Source organism: Emys orbicularis, chromosome 5 (assembly GCF_028017835.1).
Source record: "Emys orbicularis isolate rEmyOrb1 chromosome 5, rEmyOrb1.hap1, whole genome shotgun sequence".
NCBI lineage: Eukaryota > Metazoa > Chordata > Testudines > Emydidae > Emys > Emys orbicularis.
Window position 1 is genome coordinate 95,657,864 of NC_088687.1, and position 21,714 is coordinate 95,679,577.

The following is a 21,714-nucleotide window of genomic DNA, read 5'->3' on the forward strand; positions in this document are numbered from 1 at the left end:
TGGCTTCAGTCAGAGGGGTGCGGCAGGGGTTGGCTGGAGACAGGGTAGGGGGCTGGCTACAGGCAGGGGTGTGTGTGGGACTGGCTGGCTTCGGGCAGGGCCACAGGGGTGTGTGGCAGGGGTTGGCTGGAGGCAGGGCAGGGGGTGCAGCAGGGGCTGGCTGCGGGCAGGGGGTGCGGGACTGGCTGGAGATGGGCTGGCTGCAGGCTGGGGGTGCGGGGCTGGCTGCAGGCAGGGCAGGGGGTGCGGGTACAGCCCACCCTGTACGGTAAGTGCCCCCTCCCCCACCAGGGTAGCAGCAGCAGCCTGGGGCCCGGGGCTCCCCTGCTTCCACCGCCCCGGCCCTTTAAATAGCCGCAGGAGCCCTGGGGAAGCGGCAGGGCTCCAGCGGCTATTTAAAGGGCTGGGGCGGTAGAAGCAACGGGAGCCCCGGACTTTTTAAATAGGCCCCAGAGCCCTGCAGCCCTACCCCAGGCCTCCAGCAGTGGGGCTCTGGTGGCAATTTAAAGGGCCTGGGGCTCCAGCCCCTGCTGGGAGCCCCAGGCCCTTTAAATTGCCCCCTGGGGAAGCCAGGCCACCCGGATACAGCACACCGGCTCTTGCCAGTACACCGTACCAGGGCTTGGGCGTGGGGCTCTTTTAGGGGTGGGGCCCAATTCAGGGGAATTGGCCTAAAGCCGGCCCTGCCAGCCAGAAGCTCAAGGGCCAGGAAGGATGGTCCTGCAGGCTCGATGTGGCCTGCGGGCTGCAGTTTGCCCACCTCTGATCTAAAAAAGGTGGTTTTTCCTTGAACAGGCTTTTAGGTGTTCCTTCTTCCTGTGGTTGGTCTCTGTGTGACCTGGGAGTGGTGAGTCATTATGGCAACATTTACAAGCAGTAACTGAGGAGGTGAAATTCAACAGCAGCTGCAGAAGTGGCTTTAGAGTGTATAGACAGACTTTTACAGCAGACCAATGACAGACTTATCACTTGCATACAGGTCTTGTTTGGTACAATATCCCCACTCCTCCTTCCCTTGCCTGCCACCCAAATCTATAACATGATCTTGAACACACACAATTGGGGGCATATGGTGAGTGGCTCAGAATCCTTCAGAGACCACAATCTGAGCTACTTACATAGTCCTTCCCATTTGCGGCATACAAGGGGTTCTCCACACAAAATAAAAATGAAAAGGTCCTTTCCCCACTCCTTCCCTTGAGAAGGAATCAGAGTAAAAGTGGCCAGTCTTTTCATCACCCCTTTGGAGTTTGACTTATATCTAGGGTTAAATCAAGGTTAAAGTCTGCCTCTCCTTTTATTTACCTTAACTTTGTACCTGATCCACGCAGTCTCAGGGACAGCAAGGTGTCCCTAGCCTGTTTGCCAGAAACTGGGAATAGGCAACAGGGGATGGATCACTTGATGGTTACCTGTTCTGTTCATTCCCTCTGAGGCACCTGGCATTGGCCACGGTCAGAAGACAGGATACTGGGCTAAATGGATCTTTTGTCCAACCCAGTATGGCTGATCTTATGTAAGGTAAGAGACTCTCCTTACTGCTCAATCCTTGTAATCAGCCATCTTCTCACTAGTAGTCACCACACCTTTTCCAAAAGGGGGAAAACCCCACCCTAGGGAAGGGGTTTTCCCCCTTTTTAAGCTTCCCCCTCCAGGCAGCACAAGCCTACAGGTGTCTGGTTAGTACAGTCTGTTCCCACAGGAACTTGTTAGCCTTCTCCCTCATAGAGTAAGGGTGTGCCCCCTCACAAGGTATACAAGCTCATATTTTAAACAGAGGTGATCCCAAATTGTCAACGAGATCCAAAAAAAAAAAAATAAAAATAAAAAAAATCAGTGACTTTGGGGGAGAGTATGGATCCAGCTCCGAATTTTGTGACTTATGCCCCTGTTTATAATGGCTTGAAACCCAAAACCGAATTCCAACACCCTCAGAAGTTCAGATCTGGGTTTGCTTCTATTTCCAAACTTCCTGATTTGGGCCAATATATCATTTCAAACTCAGTTTTGACATCCTCCACGTGCCAGCACTGGAGATCTAGAAGCAAAGACACGTCTAAACTCCACGATAATTGGAGAGACTGGTTTTATGGGCGACAGAGGGAGGAAAATGGTAAATGGTTTGAGAAGATGCAGGGACACTAGGCGCCTCCCGAATCATTAAACCCTGTTCTCCCTCCTGTCACTGTGCAGTAAGATTTCTCTGCACAAGCCTCAAGAAGCGGGTGTTTCGTGAGTAAATCCAAAGGGCAGAGCAGAAAACTTGGCCGAGGAGGCTGCATTGTGCGCACGATCTAGAAAAACTCGCGGCTTCCGTTTTCTCAGCGTAGCCGCCTTGTAAAATGAAAGTACATAAGCCCTACCAGGGGGCTGGGCTGGGCTGCCGGGTTCTGCTCTCCGGCGGGGCAGTGGGAGGAGGAAGAGCAGGGGGCGGCTGTCTAATTGGTGACCTTCCCCCGGGAGGGTTCGGCTTCAATGCAATCTCGCTCCGCAACGGCAGTTCCAGGGCTCAGCTTCTTTCAGCAGCAGCACCACTCGCCTCAAGCCGCGACCGCAGGTAAGGGCAGCGCTGCTGGGTTGGGCGGCTCCTCCTTTCCCACCTGCTGGTACAGGGGGTAGCAGCGAGGTGAGAGGCTTAGGTGGGGGGAAGCGGACAGTTTGAATCCCCTGGCGGGCGTGGGGTAGCTGCTCTAACAAGGAAGAAATAGTACTGCCGAGGCAACTTCCAGCCTGGGCTTCTCTTACCTAGAGGTTTCTCTTTCCGGCCTGGGGCACCTGTGATACCAAGGCTAGTTGATGGCTGAGCCATACCCAGGAGGGCTAAGGAAGGGGTAATTGGTCCTAATTCATACCATGTAAAATGCACCTAGATACTGCAATGATAGATTCATCTGAAACAGTTCATTTTAGCTGTTAGTGTGCTTCGTCCCCTCCCCCCCAACACACACACACACACACACGACAAGGGAGTAAACAAATAAGTTATATATATCACCAGTCAGTGGAAGAAGGCAGACAGGTAAATTATCTGCCTGGCTGATAGACTTTCGTGATCATCTCATAAGAAAGCAATATTAAGAGGTTGCTGTTTCTGATAAAGGTAACACTAGTTTCACAAATTGGGATCGCATAGAAGAAAGGTTTTTATCTATTTTAAATGTCTCACTACAACACTCTTGGCAATCACTAGACATGTGTATTGTGTTATATTACATTGTATTTGTTGGGTGTATTTTGGGGTATTGTGAATTTAATTTAAGAAAGCAGACTTGGATGGTTGCTTACAATGGCTAAAAAAAGAAAATAAGAACTGTTCATCAGTCTTGCCCTGCAACATTGTATTCAGGGGGTGAGAGGTCATTTTATCATCAAGTAACTAAGAAATAACCAACTTCAGCTGTAGAATCTTTTGGAAACATGAATTTTTTCCTATTTTTTTGAAATCTATAGTAAAAGTGATTTAAAAATTACTGAAGTGTGTAGTTTTATTCTGTTTTATGTTTGGTCAATGTACATTGTTTATAAAATGAAACCATGTAAACACAATAAGCTGTAAAATGCTTTATCTCAAATACACAAGACATTTTCTTTAGAAGACAATGCAACTTTGTACTTCATACTGTCTAGACAGCGATTGTGAAAAGATGCCTAACCTCTATTAGCTAGTGAGGTCTTACTTGTTTTGCTGTTTTTGTTTTCCTTTATTTTCTCTGGTTCCCCCTTCTTTTCTCACTGCTGAAATTTAAGCCTAGTTTAAAAATGCTATAGCATGCATTTGTTTGTACAAAGGTTTCAACATTAGCATGCAACACAAAAATTAGCTCTGCTGCAGAAATGAGATAACATGGAAGAAATATTGAAATGGTCAGCACAATAATATTCTGACATGGCATGTTAATGCTGTTGTGATGAAAAAGGCCTGATTTTCCTATCTGGATGTTTTGAGGAATGCACATGCCTTTACTAAGAGCTGCTGTATGGTTTGCATCTGTGGCATAAATATTTTCGTTACTATGTAGAAGGGCACAAGCAATAACTGTAGATCCAAGTATTCTCCAAACATGGGGTGTTCATATACTAGAACTAAACCCCAGGATATACTTAACTCTTAAAACCTATGGACAAAGTGGCCCAATAGATTCACATTGTATAAGCTGTCAACAACCATGGCATGCTGCTACATGTAGTATTTCATGTAATGCAAGAGACCAGATCCTTATCTCACTGAAGTAATTGACAGAGCTGCCACTGACAACAAAGGGACCAAAATTTGGCCCCTATTTTCTTCATACCAATTGGCCCTGTATACATTGGGGCCAAATTCATGGGTTATGTAATTGGACAACCCTCTGGAAGTCAATAGAATTGCACCTGCTTTACCAATGCTGAATTTGGCCTCAAACCTTTATAAAACCCATTGTTCAATAAATCATAACACATTTCCACCTCAGGGTATCATTCTCATAGCCTGTTCCTCCCCCCCCCTCAGTTTTTATACACATTTTAGAAAAACAAAAAAGTGAAAAAATATATTTGGTAGAGTGCAAAAGCTGAGTCAGCTGGAATGTGTATGTCATTTGTCTTTTTTGATAAAACAGGAACCAAATAGTGGTGATTGGTATTTGATTATCGCCCTTTCATGCTGGTCAGTCACCCTCTGCCTTAGGCTAAGCCTTTCAGACAATTTACAGTAGGATAATAAAAGCAGAAAAAAATGCCATGCCATATAAAACTTTACCCAAAACTAAAACCATGAAAAACAGTAAGGGTTGGGTTTTTCAACACGAGTAGAGGAAAAGAGGAGGCTCTACACACAAGGGCTGACAGTCAGAATAAAACATGCATTTGGAAAAGAAAAGCAATTTCAGAGGTTTCTTGAAAGTAGGGTGGGATGGACTGAGATGGGTATCAAGGAAGATTAGTTCCTCAATGTAGAAGCCAATACAGTGAAGAGCCTGCTAAAGCAGGATGGCAGAATCCCTAAAAAGTGAGAGGTCTATTGAAATGAGGCCTAGAGAGGAATTCTTGAATGTAGACAGGGTCTACATCCTTACTGAAGTTGCCATGATAATCATATTGTATCACCCAACTATCTAGGTACTTGGAGAGAAAAGATGAATCTTGTGGGGGGGGGAGGGAGAGGGGAAGAGAAGGGCACTCTGTTTGGCATAGATGATCCCCATCAGGTATTCTTTTAGGGCCAAGGTCAATAAACTAGCTCTTGAATACTAGATTGAGGCAATATCAGTTTTATCTAATAAAATATTTTCTGGTTAAGGGGGAAGAGATATTTATCTTCATCTGAATTAATTCTTAAATTTCTCTCAATGTCATTTTTAAAGTCCTTCTGCATTTCTTGCTTCTTACACATTTATACCAAGTTGTGTGTGAAGAGGAAGTTCCTGGCATTATCTTGTTTTTCATCCATGCATCCGGATGATATTTCATTAGTAAATGGCTGAAACAACTAAAAATTAGATTGTTTAGACTCTGAATAACTGTAGATTATAATTCTGCATGGGAGATCCAGCTATTTTAAAGAACTTATTGATTATAAGGCTAGAAGCCATTGTGATCTGCCCTGACTTCCTACATAATCACAGGCCATAGGACTGTCTTGAATTAATTCTTTTTTGAACTAGAGTATTATCTTCTGGAAAAAAAAATCCAATCTAGATGAAAAAAAAAAAATCCCCAGTGACAGGAAAAAAAAAAATTCTACCACAACCTTTGTTAATTTATTCCAATTGTTAATTATCCTCATTAAAAATTTGCGCCTTATTTTGTCTAAATTAATTTAGTTTCAACTTCCAGCTGTTGGATCTAACCAGTCCTTTGTCTGCTTTGAGGAACACTTTTACAGAGTTTGTCCCCCCATGCAGGTACTTATAAACTATGACCAAGTTACCCCATAATAGTCTCTTTATTAGGTTAATTAGATTGAACTCCTAGGCCTAGATCCACAAAGGTATTTAGGTGCCTAAGTCCCAGTTTTAAGCACCGTTGTGCAATCCACAAAACTCTTGGCTGGTGCCTACCTCTGTAGGCACCTAAAATTTATTTGCTGCCTGAGTTTCTGCCTCTGGACATGTGCACTGCTGCCTCATGCTAGGCATCTGGATGCCTACCTCCCACTTAAGGCCCTGTGATAGCCTCAAGCCCGATAAGCAGAGGAACATCTATCTGACCCATAGATCTTGATCTGGTAAGTAGCCTCTGAGTATGCCTACCAAATTGGGTCCCCATTTAAAATCTGTCTGGAGGAGGCAACACGGTACCACCCACCTTATTACTTTTAGCCCATGGTTTAGCACACACCTGGGATGTGAGAGACCCAGGTTCAATACAGCCCTGTGTCTGATTTTAACAGGGATTTCCCACTTCCAGAAGAATGCTCTAACTACTGAACTATGGGATATTTTCATGTGGGTCTCTCGCCTGTTGAAGCTGTTCCACTTTGGATAAATAATTAAGTGATAATTAATTAGGGAAGGGGGATTAGACCCTGACCTCCCACCTACTAGGTGGGTCCCCTAGCCACCAGGCTGTAGAATCACTCTGGCCTAATCTCATATTGAGTGCTCTAACCACTGGGCTAAATGTTATAAGGTAGGCACCACAACCTACTCCTCCTCTGGCCATTTTGTGTAGAATGAGGTCGGTACCTAACTCATTCTCACTAGAAACAGCTTAGGCACCTGTGACTCAGAAGGGTTTCTGGTTTTGGATCACTAGCAGAGATGGACACCTCCCTGCAGCCATGACCATCTTTGAGAGACAGGTATGATTTAGGACCCACCCCTCTTGTAAGATATCTCCCCAGGGGCTAGCTTAGGCAGATCGCCTCCTTGGGTACTGGCTTTTGTAGATTGCCTTCTCAGGCACCTATTTCTCCTGTCCCCTTCATTGTGTAGGGAGCCTACGTGCCCAACTCAGGCTTTGTGGATCCCATTATTTCAGTAATTTTCTAGGCACCTTCAAATCAGACAGTGCAATGCTCAGCTTAAGGCCCTTTGTGGATCTGGACCCTGGAGTCTGTCTTTATCAGGTATATTTTCCAATCCTTTAATCATTCTTGTGGCTCTTCTCTGAACTGCTCCAATTTATCAACATCCTTCTTGAATTTTTGACAGCAGAACTGGTTTTACACCAGTGCCAAATAAAGAGGTAAAAGAACCTCTTGATTCCTACTTGAGATTCCCCTGTTTATACATCCAAGTATTGCATTAGCTCTTTTAGTCACAGCTTTGCACTGGGAAAACAGGACTTGATCCAGGTAGCTACTGTTATAGACACAAAATTTGGTGCTCTCAAACTAGGTGAACAATTTAGAAGGGTGAACAGATGGTACAGAGGAAAAAGCCTGTCATACAGAAAAATTGTATGAAAAGACATTTTATCACTGTCAATGGCATTCTTTTCCTAGTTTGATATTGCATGTGGTATGAGTTTTTAAAATATTTTGGGATGTGGTCCAATTTCTGTACAAGTAGAAAGCTAGTGATTACGCTGGCCTACAGAAATAGTTTAATGACGAGAAGGAAGTAGGGCTTAAGATCAGGGGCTAAAGTTTCACCAGGCTTGAATAAACAGATGATTCAAACAGTACCTTTGGTAGAAAGAATTTTTTTAAAAGAAGTGTTACAAATAGAGAGTTCCATCCCCATATCAATTTGAGATAGTGTTTTTTCTGAAGATGTACATCTTGCCCCAAATGTTGCTTTTGGTATTACTCTGCAGAACAAACAAATCAGAAAGATTTAAATTGTCCCTTTATGTTTTGTCAATATAAAATTAGTGAGAAAGCCAGCTGTGGAGAGGTTACAGGAAATAACTTGCCTACCTCACAAGAGTGCAACAAGAATTAATACTGAACAGTAGGCCAATTGCTACTGTGCAAACAGGCTTTAGAATTCCCAAAAGGAACAAAACTGCAGACTCTAGTTTATCAGTATAGACATTTTCTAGCTCTTGATCACCAGAGCAGCATACGAGAAAAAGGAACTTGCTACAAAGATCACCAGGTTCTCCTCCCAAATTTCAACGTTACCTACTTTAAGCCTGTGTGGTGCTGCTCTCCTGATCAAGAAGAAACCCTGAGGTAGCAATTCTGTTGTTGATTAAACTGTATGATCAGAATTGCAGAGCTGATAAATTCTGGCTGCTCTACCCTCAGTAGAATTAATGGACTCTGCTCCCTATAATCTTATGTTTCTCTAGGTCAATAAAGTGCCATTACAGGGTGAGCTCATGCACATACACATGCATGCTAGTGCTAGCACTCTCTCCCCTCTTTTGCCAATGAAAATAGGTCCTAGAACAAAACCAATAGTCTCTCTCCCTGATTGTGAATGAACAAATAAAGTTTACCCACAATTGCAACAAAATCTTACTAGTTCAAATGTCTGTCTTTCCTTTTATATCTGTCAGCGGGGCCCAATAAGTGAATGAGCCTCAGCCCCATCTATTCTCACAGCAATTTAACTCTTCCTGTCCCAATTCCTTAAGGCTGCAGGCCTGAAATGGAAAACCTGTTTTTGGTCTTGGTTCTACTTGGGTAGTCCCTGCCCAACTGTCCAGAGTTTTCTGGGTCCCGGATGAGCAATTTTCCCATTACACACAAAAGTTAATGTTTTTAGTAGACATAAAAGGGTGTTGAGTTTGTAATATACTTTGTATTAATTAGAAGTGGGTCTAAGCTGCAAAGTTCAGATTGAAACTTTTACATACTTTGGGAGGGTTTGGATCTGGCAAAATCAAATATTACAGAGTGCACACATAGGTACTGTAGGAGTAAAGCCAACCCCCAAAGTTAAAAAAATCATAAGTGTGCCTGAAAAATTTAGACATTTATTAAAGATTTTTTTTTTTAACTGCCTCCTGATTTTTGAGCTCCCCTGCCCACTTCAAGTGTGTGTGACAATTAGTGTTGCCAACTCAAATTTATAGTAACATAATTCTGGCCACTGATTAAGAAAATCTCTAGAAGACCTAAGCGAGATTGGGGCCCCATTGTGCTAGGCATTATATAAACAGAGTAAGAGACAGTCCCTCCCTGAAAAGTTACAATCTACAAAAGTTACAATTTTGTGCTGCAGAAGGCACAAAATAAGTCAATCAGTTCTCAGCCCAAAGTATTTTCCATCCATGAGGCAAAGTGAAGAAGGCACACTAGGGAACTGAGAGGAAAGAATAACTTTTAGTCAGCCTGGGGAAGTCACTATTGCAGGAGGTCCTAGTCAAGAGCTGTGGCTTTATTAACAAAGAGTCTGGATAAATTTATGACCATTTGTAATTAGACATGCTAAGATAAGAGGAATCATTTCATGATACCAAGTGTAAACTCTTAATTTCAGGGATCAAGAAGGAACCGCCATATTACTTTGCCCAATTTGCCCACTGAATTGTGGCTATATTTCACCTTTTATGGAGGGATGTAATATTATAAAAGCCACTGTTAAGAGGCGGGATACTGGATATGATGAATCTCTGGTCCAGTTTGATAAGGTGAAACATCCATGCCGCCTGACTATTTAAGAGATACTACCTCTAGTTTTCAGAATTTTATTGGCCATTTATCCCCTCTGGTAATTGAAAAAGCTCTTTGGGCCTGGATCTGATCTTGAGCTATTTTTACTTGATTGTGACTATTGTCTTGAATGGAGTTACTCCTGATTTACACTGAATTAAATGAGAACAGAACCAGGCCTGCTGTGTCCAGTGTACTTACATGGCGTTCAAAGGCATGTCTTTATCTCCTCAAGTCTGTATATAGCTCACCACAAGCTTAAAAACAAACATGTAGCTGTGAAAAACTTAATACTCCATTTCCCTGGGTTTGTGTTTTGCCCTCACAAAGAACCGAGTGGGGCTTTCACCCTGAAATCCCACTCATCTGAGAGAATCTGATGGAGGCAAAGTTTTCACCCAGATGCCCCTTTGCCTCTATGCTACTATTTAGTCTCCTAGCTTTAAATTTTGCTTGTGCAATTATTTGCCCTTGCAAATAATGCATTCCATGTCTACTGTGGGCATTTACACAGGCCCATTTTCACAGATTGAGGTTTTGCACATCTTTGGGTACAGTTTTGAAGTCGGTCTTAAAATTTGACAGTCACATTTTTGCTGTTTAAAATAAAACTAGCACATGCCAGAGAGGAGTGGGAGTTTCAGAGTCTCAGCTTTCATCAAAAGCAAACCAATGTGTTTTGACTTCTCCTTTCTGGTAGCATTAATACACTTAAAATCTCCCTTTTATGCATTTTCCCCTCTGTTTCCACTTTTGAAATCATATGACAGACTTCTGTAATTTATATGAAATTTACCTTTAATAGATTGTTTAAAGGTTTCATCCAATATACTAGCACAAAGTGAGCACAGAGGTAGAAGGCTTACTGTTTTTCATCTCTTAACTAACATAGTGTCAAGTATCAGGAGGTAGCCGTGTTAGTCTGTATCTACAAAAAACAACAAGGAATCTGGTGGCACCTTAAAGACTAAGATTTATTTGGGCATAAGCTTTCGTGGGTAAAAACCTCACTTCTTCGGATGCATAGAGTGAAAGTTACAGATGCAGGCATTATATACTGACGCAGGGAGTTACTTCGCAAGTGGAGAACCAGTGTTGACAGGGCCAATTCAATCAGAGTGGATGTAGTCCACTCCCAATAATAGATGAGGTGGTGTCAATTGAAGAATTCCACCTGGACTTCAACAATTTCCACCCCACCATCAACCGCAGCCTGGACCAGTCCACACAAGAGATCCACTTCCTGGACACTACAGTGCAAATAAGTGATGGTCACATAAACACCACCCTATACCAGAAACCTACTGACCGCTATACATACCTACATGCCTCCAGCTTCCATCCAAGACACATCACACGATCCATCGTCTACAGCCAAGCCCTAAGATACAACCGAATTTGCTCCAACCCCTCAGACAGAGACAAACACCTACAAGATCTTTATCAAGCATTCGTAAAACTACAATACCCACCTGGGTAAGTGAGGAAACAGATTGACAGAGCAAGACGGGTACCCAGAAATCACCTACTACAGGACAGGCCCAACAAGGACAATAACAGAACACCACTGGCCATCACATACAGCCCCCAGCTAAAACCTCTCCAGTGCATTATCCACGATCTACAACCTATCCTGGAAAATGATCCCTCACTCTCACAGACCTTGGGTGGCAGGCCAGTCCTCCCTTACAGACAACCCCCCAACCTGAAGCAAATACTCACCAGCAACTACACACCACACCACAGAAACACCAACCCAGGAACCAATCCCTGTAGCAAACCTCGTTGCCTACTCTGTCCCCATATCTACTCTGGCGACACCATCAGAGGACCCAACCACATCAGCCACACCATCAAGGGCTCATTCACCTGCACATCCACTAATGTTATATATGCCATCATGTGCCAGCAATGCCCCTCTGCCATGTACATTGGCCAAACCGGACAGTCCCTCTGCAAAAGAATAAATGGACACAAATCGGACATCAGGAATGGTAACATACATAAGCCAGTAAGTGAACGCTTCAATCTGCCTGGTCATTCTATTACAGATTTAATAGTCACTATCACTGAACAAAAAAAACCTTCAGAAACAGACTTCAAAGAGAAACAGCAGAACTAAAATTCATTTGCAAATTTAACACCATTAATCTGGGCTTGAATAGGGACTGGGAGTGGCTGGCTCATTACAGAAGCAGCTTTTCCTCTCCTGGAATTGACACCTCCTCATCTATTATTGGGAGTGGACTACATCCACTCTGATTGAATTGGCCCTGTCAACACTGGTTCTCCACTTGCGAAGTAACTCCCTGCTCTCCATGTGTCAGTATATAATGCCTGCATCTGTAACTTTCACTCTATGCATCCGAAGAAGTGAGGTTTTTACCCACGAAAGCTTATGCCCAAATAAATCTGTTAGCCTTTAAGGTGCCACCAGACTCCTTGTTGTTTTAACTAACATAGTAACTACCACTCATGAGTAAGATTGTAGAACTGGGCCCTCACAGGACTAATCCCACACTGGCTACTCATATGAGTAACTACTACTCAATGCGAGTAAGGGTTGGAGACTTGGGATCAGAATTGATAGCATGTACATGTTATGAAATCGTACCCAACCAAATGCTCTACAAAGTCAATTCTTTAAATTGAAGCAGGGAAGTTTACATAAATTACTAAACCTACTATTTAGCCTGTTAACAGCACTGAACCAATAGCAGTCCCAGACTGATGGGACTTTCAAGCAATTTATTTATCTGACTCTGGCAAAGCAAAGCTTGGAGAAGAGCAGTTGTGCAGGATGGAAGGAGGAGATATATTAAAAAAGTTTCTGTATGGGAGCCCATCAGTTAAGCATAATGGCTTTGCACCACAGAACATTAATTACCAGATAAGTGTTATCATACCCAAGATGGAGGTGGAGAACTAAACTTGGAAAATAGAGTTTTGAGTTGAGTTTTATTTTGCTATTCTGGCTAATTACATTCAGATTTGTGGCAAACATTTCTGGTAACATTTGAGATTGTTGGTGAAAGGCTTATTTCCACTGTTTTTCTAAACCATTCTGTCAGACTTCATCATGCACAAACATCTGTATGGTTCATCAAGAAGTGAAAATCCAGTAGGACATTTAGATGTAAAAAGGTGCAGGCCAGATTTGGATGCCTTATCCCCTTGCTATTTATTGGAACAGCCACTCTGAAATGCTTATCCCTATCAAGCTTAACATTAAAGCTGGAAAACATTTCTTCAGTTCGTATGAATGTTTTAAGTTTCGTCACCAAGCTTATAGTGAATAATTGTTTCAATGAGAGACTACAATTCAGTGATTGGGAATTGGACTAGGAGATCTGGGTTCCAGGACCAGCTCTACTTCTGACTCATAACATGACACTACCTATTGGTATTTGTTATGAGGAACCAAATAAGCATGTTATGATGCTATGCCAGTACACTTGCATGTCTGCCTCATGTAAAGTTGACTCATTGCATATTGACAAAGTTCGGACATTTAAAATAAAGTTGGAAGGTATTAATGGCTTGATTTTTCAGAAGTGCTGAGCACTGCAGCTCCCACAGTAGCTGTGGGTACTCACCCACTCTGCAAATTAGATTATAATTGCTACCATGTGAGATAGGCCTGCAAGAACTGGGGCAGATCCTGGACAACAGGTATTGTGAAAATCGGGAAGGATGGCAACCTGAAACTCACAACTGGCTGGAACAAGATGAGTGATGTGTCAATGGAAGGCAGTTTCAGTTTTTAAATAATGATTTATTAAGTAGTAGAATGCTTGGAGGAAGTTGCAGAAGGACGAATCAAAACCTGTAGTGATGAAGCACAGATATTGATATTTTGGTTCCTTACAGGTAAGTTAGATTGTGTTGGACTCTAAGAACTATTATTATTCTGAAAAGGAAAGTTTCAGAACAATGTGTGAGGGTTTAGTTATGTTGACTCATTTTTAAGAGTCGAAGTTGTGGATAAAAGCCCCTGCTGCCTGAAAAATGTATTATGTAATCAGCTACAGATTCTACAATAGATCCTGCTAAACTCCTCAAATAGTAATGTTAGAATTATGTGAAATGGGGAGTTGGTTCCTAATTATTGGGGGTATGCATTTAACAGTGTTATGTAAATAACCACCAGTAGCAACCAGGTATTGTGTTTCCACAGTGTTGACAGTGACTGATTTTTTAAAAATGCTTTGTCTTCATCAAAAGTATTGTGGTTTAGGACTACCTTGATTTAGTGATGGCTAGCAATGAAGTGAGATTTTTCTAGAATCACCAGTTTTGAAATCCCAGTTTTGCTTTAGTCTTACCTGCCTCTGTACATTTTAAGCATTTAAAACAGACTAGAATTATGGGATTACAAACAGAGGCAAATATTGATTGGTATCACTTACCTGCCACCATCTGGAACAGCAGTTGGTTTAACAGACAACACGGTGGAGGTGAGAGACTGAAATTGGGAAAGGGAGGAAGAAATTAGACAGGAATATTTTAAGATGGACTGCAGTCAGCACTGATTTTTTTTTTTTTTTTGAGTCATTGAAGAATTTGCATTTTCTTACCTATCCTTCCCCTATCAACTCTATGCCTGATCTTCTCTTTTTAAAAAAGGTGTCAAACTGATCCCCAAATTTGGTGCCTGAGTAAGTGATGTGAGCAGATAAGAGGAGTACTAGCTATAACAATCTTTCATCACCACAGGAAAGCAGTTTGATCAAATGATCAGCAAAGTGAAGTGTATATATGCCTGTGCATGCATGAGAGAGGGAGAAAGTTCTTGTCACTCTTTAGTCAGCTATGTTTAATATACAATTATCACTTCAACTTTTATCTTCTAGATGATTTCTAACCTTTTTCATAGTTTTTAAATTTACATGTAAACCCTGGACTAATTTTATAGTCAATGCACAAATATGCAGTACTTTGAGAGGATGGGATAGCTGCTGTGAGCAAATCTCTCTCTGTGCAGGTGAACAGGTAGATGTATTGGGGGGGGGGGTAAGAGCAGGTAGCACAAACAAGGGGCACTCAGTGACAGGACCAGACTATTAGAAGAGGTGACGGTTATAATTTCACCTGCTGTCACTGTAAATGTAAAACAATTTTTAAAAAGGGTATTAACATTTGGGTCTAGATGGAGACTAAAGCAAAAGCAGGTGGAGTGGGCAGTGACATAGAAAGCACACAAATTTTATTTAAAATTCATTATAATGTAATTGAGAGGATTTGTAGCTTTTGAATATTTTTAGTACAGTATTGAGAGAGTGATCATTTTATCCATGCTATATCTGTATAGTCCACCAAGAATTTAGAAGGACAAACATACATTTCCTGAATGAATTTTGAAACATTCAATTGTGCAATGATGTGCTAATGGACTTTGACACTGAACTCCCTTTCTCATTAATGGGAAGGCCTGTGCCTCCAGGCACATGATAAATAAGAGCATAAATTAGAACCTTTAGAAAGGTTAAGACACCTGTTTAATAGGTGGAAGGGAAAAATTCTCACTTGTTGATTTGGGGAACGTTTGGTATTTGCCTAGAGCTTGTTTTTTCCAAACTTTGACATTCCCAGTCACTAGTGCCTCATGTGAGAGCTCATTTTCAATCTTGGTCTTCACAAGACACTTTGGCCCAAATTTTCAAACATGTCCACTAATATTGGGTGCTTTAGCTTTGGGGTGCTCAACTTGAGACCCCAACTTTCAGAGATATTGAACACTCAACTCCATCTGACTGGTATCAATTACAGTGGCAAGACTAGCAAACAGGTCTGATATCTACATAAAGACTGTGTGAGTTCACCGAGCAGGATTTTCAAAGGTGACTAGTAATGCTGAGTGCCCAATTTGAGGCAATTTTTTTAAAGGGACCTGATTACGAGAACCAGGTACTTGGCACTTTAAGGTTGGACACCCAAAAATTGAAGTACCCTGTAAAGGTGCGGACTCACCCCTGCGGCACCCCCTACTGGTTGCTTTGGGGAATCAGCTCGTCCAGCATCTGGCGCACCCTCTGCAGGCCAGTGATCCCTCTGTCCTCTTCTGGCCCCCGTATCTCTCCCAGGACCTGGTGCCCCTATTATTGGGATGCTGCCCCCTGGCAGTACCCCACAGATCTGGGTCTCCCCTCCCTGGGGAAACCCCCACCCACTATCCCCACCTTGCCTCAGTACTAGGCCACTGCCAGTCACCAACTAGCCCCCGCTCTCTGGGGCAGACTGCAGTATAGGCCACTCATCACTGGCAAGGGGGGTTTGGACCTGCTGCCGTGGCCTAGCCCTGGGCTGCCCTCTGCAACCCCCAATACCCCTTGGCCTAATACTAGGCCGCAGCCTGGGGCTTTCCAGGCTGGAGCTCCCCAGCCTTTCCCTAGCCCTGCTCCACTCAGGTATTCTGTCTTAGCTCCCTACAGCCAGGCCCTTCTCTCTCTCTCTCTCTCTCTCTAAGTGCAGAGAAAGATTTTTTGGCCTCTGGCTCCCAGCCTTTTTATACAGGCCAGCTGTGGCCTGATTGGGGCGTGGCCCAGCTGTGGCTACTTCCCCAATCAGCCCAGCTTTTAGAGCTGCAGCCCTCTGCCAGGGCTGTTTTAAGCCCTTCCAGGCAGGAGCCGGGTAATCACCCCGCTACACACCCTTAATCACTAATCATTTCTGCAACTCTTGTCCAATATAATTTGAGGTGAATTTTCAAAACATGATGCATATTCAGTTTTTGTATTACCATTTATGCATACAAGTTATATGCAAAAATCACATGTGCACAAACGGAGGCCTTTTGTAGACAGTGTATCTAAAAATAAATGTCAGAACGAATTGGTACAGATTGTACCACTTTTCATTTGCTTTGTATCCCTATCTTGAATTCCTGCCTCTTACTTGGCTTTAAACAATAGTTTTGTGTTAAACTCACGACATCTATTAAAAAAAGTAATATGAACCATGAGAGAGTTATAAAAATAAAGTTATGAGCATGAAAGTTTTCCAACAGCTGAAACGGTCATGACCAGCCTTACAGTAGGAAGGAACTGTTATTCATATAGACTTCTTATTGTGCAACAGTTTTAAATGGCTATTTATCTGAAATATTTCTCAAGGTTTATGGCAAGTTATTTAGAGATAACAAATATCAGTAAGGCCTCTAGCACACACCAATCCTGTGCATATGATCTTACACCAGTTTTGGCTGATAAAAACTTGGACTGTACATCAGAGACTGTTCAAGTAAAACTCATGCCTATGCTCAGTGAATATGGAGTTGTCTCATGGAGACTGTAGATCTAAGCATGTGATACCACATGGATCAAAATAGAGTATCCTTACACAAGATGAGGGGTGCAGCAATGAATTTAATTTTTTCCTCAGTCAGGTACAGCCCTCAGGCTCCTGGCAACATGCCAATGTAGCCCTCAGTTGAACAGTGTTAGACAGGAATGTTCAAATAGTTAGCTTTTGTTAATTTCCAGGATGTTGGATCGGAGTTATATTTTCCAAATTTTTCAGGTAGCTTCGCTTAAGAGCACCATCCCTTTTCAATGTAACAATACAAACAGTCCTTGGCTATCTATAGGCCTGTTTTTCACCCCAAAATCTAATCTAGTATAGTAAAGCTCTTCCCCCCCACCCCCCTCTCTCTTTACAGGATTTGATATTCAATGGCTGGAAATCTAGATATCAAGTGGCCGAAATGAATGTGAACCCTATCTTAGAGGAGATTCTGATTAAAAGATCACAGCAGAAGAAAAGGACTTCTCCCTTAAATTACAAAGAAAGGCTTTTCGTGCTTACGGAATCAATGTTGACATACTATGAAGGTCGAGCAGAGGTAGGAGATAAGGTTTTATATTCCATTGCCTTTGTTATTTGAGAAAAAATGCTTGCTTTTTTGTATTAGTGGTTTTCTTCCTGTAGTATATTGAAGCTTTTCTGTTCTGGAGGTGTGATGGTTGTGGGTGCTACTGAATGGGTATCACGGATCACTTCCCTGACTGATAGCACAGATTTATGGAGACTTAAATGATCACTCCATTCAAAAACAAATGTAAACAAGGATCTAATCAAGTCTGTCAACTGTTAATCCATAAAATGATTTTAATATCACTTTCTGAGAAGTATTTAAACTAGGATGATATTCTCAGCCTCCCAAGTACTGTGTTAGAAAGGCTTAAACTTCCTGCTGTAGTTTAACGGTACCCCATTTCCTACAGACACTATGCAGTGCTACAACCCCTGTTGAGTCTCAGGCTCTGACATGTCTTCCTTGCAGAGTTAGTATAGGCGCTTATGCAAGTGCTCCCCCAACCTCTCCTCCCCCCATGCACACACACAAACCTCTCACCTGAGTTAGGTGGTGCTTTCAATCTGGGCTAGCAGACACTGCTCAGGATAAGGGTTAGAGCCTGGCTTCTGCCTTTGCTCAGGCTGGTAACCTGTCCACTTTTCACTGAGTAAGCCATTGAGTGATTTAGCTAGTAGATAATCCTCCAGTGCCTTCCCACAATTTCCACTTTCTGCCCAGAAGGACTGACAAGTTCTCAGAGTTCACCGTGAAAGAACTTGAGTTCAGCACAAAGAACCATGGGTTATGCCCCCAGAATCTTAGCAACACACACTGTTGAGCACAGCACTAGTAAGGAAAACAGTAACTTGGGTATGACTTTGCAGTATGACTGCTCACACACAGGCTAACTCTGTAGCAGAGACACACCCAAACAGACAAGAACCAGTTGTGTACACTAAGACAGAGAATACAGTCAGGCTACATCATAGTAGCAACACAGTTTGCTTTATGCATTATTATATACAAAAGACTACATTAATAGAACATTGAGATTGCAAAAGCAAGCATTTTGCAAAAGTTAAGAAAGGCCAGGATTAAAATTGCTTGTGGCCTTGTCTACTGTACAACCCCATGTAGACCATTTCCCCTTAACTGAAGGCTTAACTTCCCTTTGAATTTAGCTCATGTAAATGTAAGGAATGTGGCAAAATGGCCAATGTTGGGTCCTATGCTTTTCTTGGTGGGGGGGCTAGGACACTGCCCCTTGCCCCTGCTCTTGGGGCACCCAGGGCCCTGTTAGGGGCCTAGCAGGGCTAGCTTTAGGGCAATTCACCCTAAGAGGGCCTCGCACCGTCCCTAAGGACCCTTCACTGATGTGCTGCCGAAGGCACCGGCAGCCAATCGAGCTGCCGCCGAAGACAGCAGCAGGACTTCAGCGGCAACTCAATCGCTGCCACGGAAGAAGGACCCTCTACCGCCGTGCCGCCAAAGGCACCGGCGGCCAATTGAGCTGCCACCAAAGTCCCACCACTGTCTTCAGCGGCAGATCTTTCGAATCAGGCCCCGCAGTGCCTAAAGCTGGCCCTGGGGCCCAGGAAGATGGTAGGAGGGAAGCAGTCTGGTTTGCCCCTCACTCTGAGCCACAGTACCTCTCAACCCCTGCAGGTTTCTTACCCCTTGGGTAGAGTTATCCTCAGTCCTTAACACTGGGGGAGGGAGTCTTTCTGCCCAGCTGGGGCAGGGTTTCCCTTCCTTCAAATCTCTGGTCTGCCAAGTCTCAGCAACACAACTCTAGTCCTCTCTTCTTCCGGCCCCCGAAGTAGGGGATTTTATTAGGTTCCTGACAGGGCCTTAATTGACTACAGGTGCTCCAATTAACCTGTAGTAACCTTTCCTAGTCTACAGGGAATCACGCCTTAATTAGCCTAGGGCTTATATATCTCCCCTCTCCCAGCGCTCCTTGGCCCTGCTGTATCACAGGAGAAACAGCATTTGATGTGAAGAACACAAGATGAGCCAAATTTGCTCTCCTTTACATTAGTCTACTCATTTAATCATGGTTACTGAAATGAAGCAGAACACAGACTTGTGCTTCGCTACTCTGGTAGCTGAACCGTTGTCTGCACCAATTCGGCTATGGTCAGCAATAAGTAATTTTTGTAGTGTAGACAAATCCTCTGACCCTCACCCTCAAGTGAGCTCTAGGATCATTTTTATCAGACAGCCTACACCTGATATGGACAAGAATATCCTCAAAATCAACATCTGGATTCTCTGCTCCACTAAGACCACTTTGTGCAGTTTAAGCAGCAGAAACTAGTCTTAAATGACTGGAGATAGCCAGTGGAGAATTCCTTCTGTGCTGCCACCTGCAGAAAGTTGGTAGAGGTGGCTGTCTTGCCTCCTGTGTTAGCTGCCCCATCTAGGATGTAAGGGGAAGGAGGGGCACAACAGGACGTGCCACTGTTCCTGGAGCAGAGTGCCACTGTGCCTGATCCTCCTCTGGATAATAGCGTATTAGAAAGTTTACACCAGTTGCAGAATTTAGAGTAGGCCCCTTGCTGCTCTAACTTCCACTGGGGCATGCAGCCAAAGGTCAGAGAGCTGCAAGCGGATCCCTGCAGCTACCCCTCTCCACTAGAGAGCAGAGCTTAGACATAGTGGAGGATCAAGGCCCAGATGTATACTTGTATTACTATATTGACAATGGAGTTCACAGGTGTACTTGTCTTGGGATGTGGATTAATCTCTTCATTTTCTGTGCACATGGCTTTGGTTTCAAAAGCTTCTTGGAACGGTTACCTAACCGTGCATGTCTTGTCTCAATTAACTTCTGGCTCAAAATAAAGGTGAAATTAATTAACACCTTTTCACTGCCACCCTGAGGAATCTGTCTTTTTTTGACTGAAATTCTTTTGGATGCTAATTAGGCTTTCATTGATTTGACTCAGTGTATTATCTGAAGCAATTTTGCATTCTCTCTCTCTGGGTACTAAATTTGGAGAGACAGGATACATATTTTCCAGTAACTTCATTTTAACAATTCTGCTGTATGTTAAATAAAAATGATTGACACAAGAAGGCCTCTCTGAAACACTGATGTTAGTGGTCCTTTGTGTCACTGAATAAGTGAAGTGGAAGAGAGTCTATTTTTTAGATTTCTGGCGGAGGTTGTAGATCTTTATATGCAGTAAGTTAGTTGATGGAATATCTATGAACTAGATCAGGTAGACAAAACTGATGATTCAATACTAAAGTAGTTCCAGTGCCTCTGGTTCTTATATCTTTACTGTATTATAGTAGAATAGTTGAAGGGTTTCTGCTCAATCAGTTATGTGGCTGAAGTGTGGTGGTTGAATTTTTGGGCATTGTTAATAAAGGATAGATATGGATATGGCATAGAGCTAAACTAGGGTTACCATATTTTAATTTAAAAAAAGGAGGACACTCCATGGGGCCCCGGCCCCGCCCCAACTCTGCCCCTTCCCCGCCCCCAGCCCCGCCCCAACTCTGCCCCCTCCCCTGAACGCTCCGTCCCCTGCTTCTCCCCCTCCCCTGCTTCCTGCAAATCAAATGTTCGCGGGAAGCCTGAAACAGGGAGGCAGCAGGTAGGCTGGGGCTGGGGCGGGGCGCGGCGCGGCCCAGTCCGGCCCCCCCGGCGGCCGGCTGGCCCAGGCCAAGAGGCTCTGGCCCCGGCGTCTCCCACCTGGCTCGGCTCGGGCCCTGGGGTGCCGGCCCTGGTTCCGGCCGAGCACCGCCAGGCCCCGGCCCGGCCCCCGGCCCCGGTCCCCGCACCGCCGGCCCTGGCCCCCGCACTGCCGGCCCCGGCTCCTGGCCCCTGGCCCCGCACCGCCAGCCCGGCCCCCGGCCGAGCACCGCCGGCCCCTCCCTCCCTATTTTCCCGGACATGCCCGGCTTTTTGGGATTTCCTCCCGGACGGGGATTTGAGGCCCAAAAAGCCGGACATGTCCGGGAAAATCTGGACGTATGGTAACCCTAGCTAAACTGTAGGTTAGGGCTGATGTTTACAGTTAAGATTGATGAGTAAGACTGGGAAATTATCAAGAGGATACCATGGTATCTCCTTATCGGCTCAGTTGCAGTGGTACCAGTCTCCGTCAAATGTGACATATTTAAGAACTCTGGGCCATCTTCTGCTGCTGGATGCACATGTACAACTGCCCATGTAGCCAATGAAGCTGAGGCCTCAAATCCTGACTCAGTGGGTGTTTGCTTGAGGAATAACTGAGTAAAAAATGAATGAGGAGCCCGGGACTTGACTTTAGTTTAATAACTGGGCCAATCCATTAAAATAGACTCAATTAGTTAATATGCACAAGAGAAATGGTGGGTGGTTCATGACTGTAAGTAAAGAAACAAAATTAGGGTA

General features: G+C 43.8%; 1 protein-coding gene across 1 annotated transcript in view; it reads left to right on the plus strand.

Annotated features, from left to right (window-relative positions):
- The first annotated feature begins 2,478 nt into the window (after positions 1 to 2,478).
- The window catches only part of TEC (tec protein tyrosine kinase), an 81,926-nt gene continuing 62,690 nt past the window's right edge, over positions 2,479 to 21,714 (plus strand). The window contains exons 1-2 of the mRNA XM_065404565.1: positions 2,479 to 2,557; positions 17,187 to 17,369. Of these exons, the coding sequence (XP_065260637.1) occupies positions 17,232 to 17,369 (138 nt within the window). The 5' untranslated portion in view covers positions 2,479 to 2,557; positions 17,187 to 17,231. The remainder of the gene's footprint in view (positions 2,558 to 17,186; positions 17,370 to 21,714) is intronic.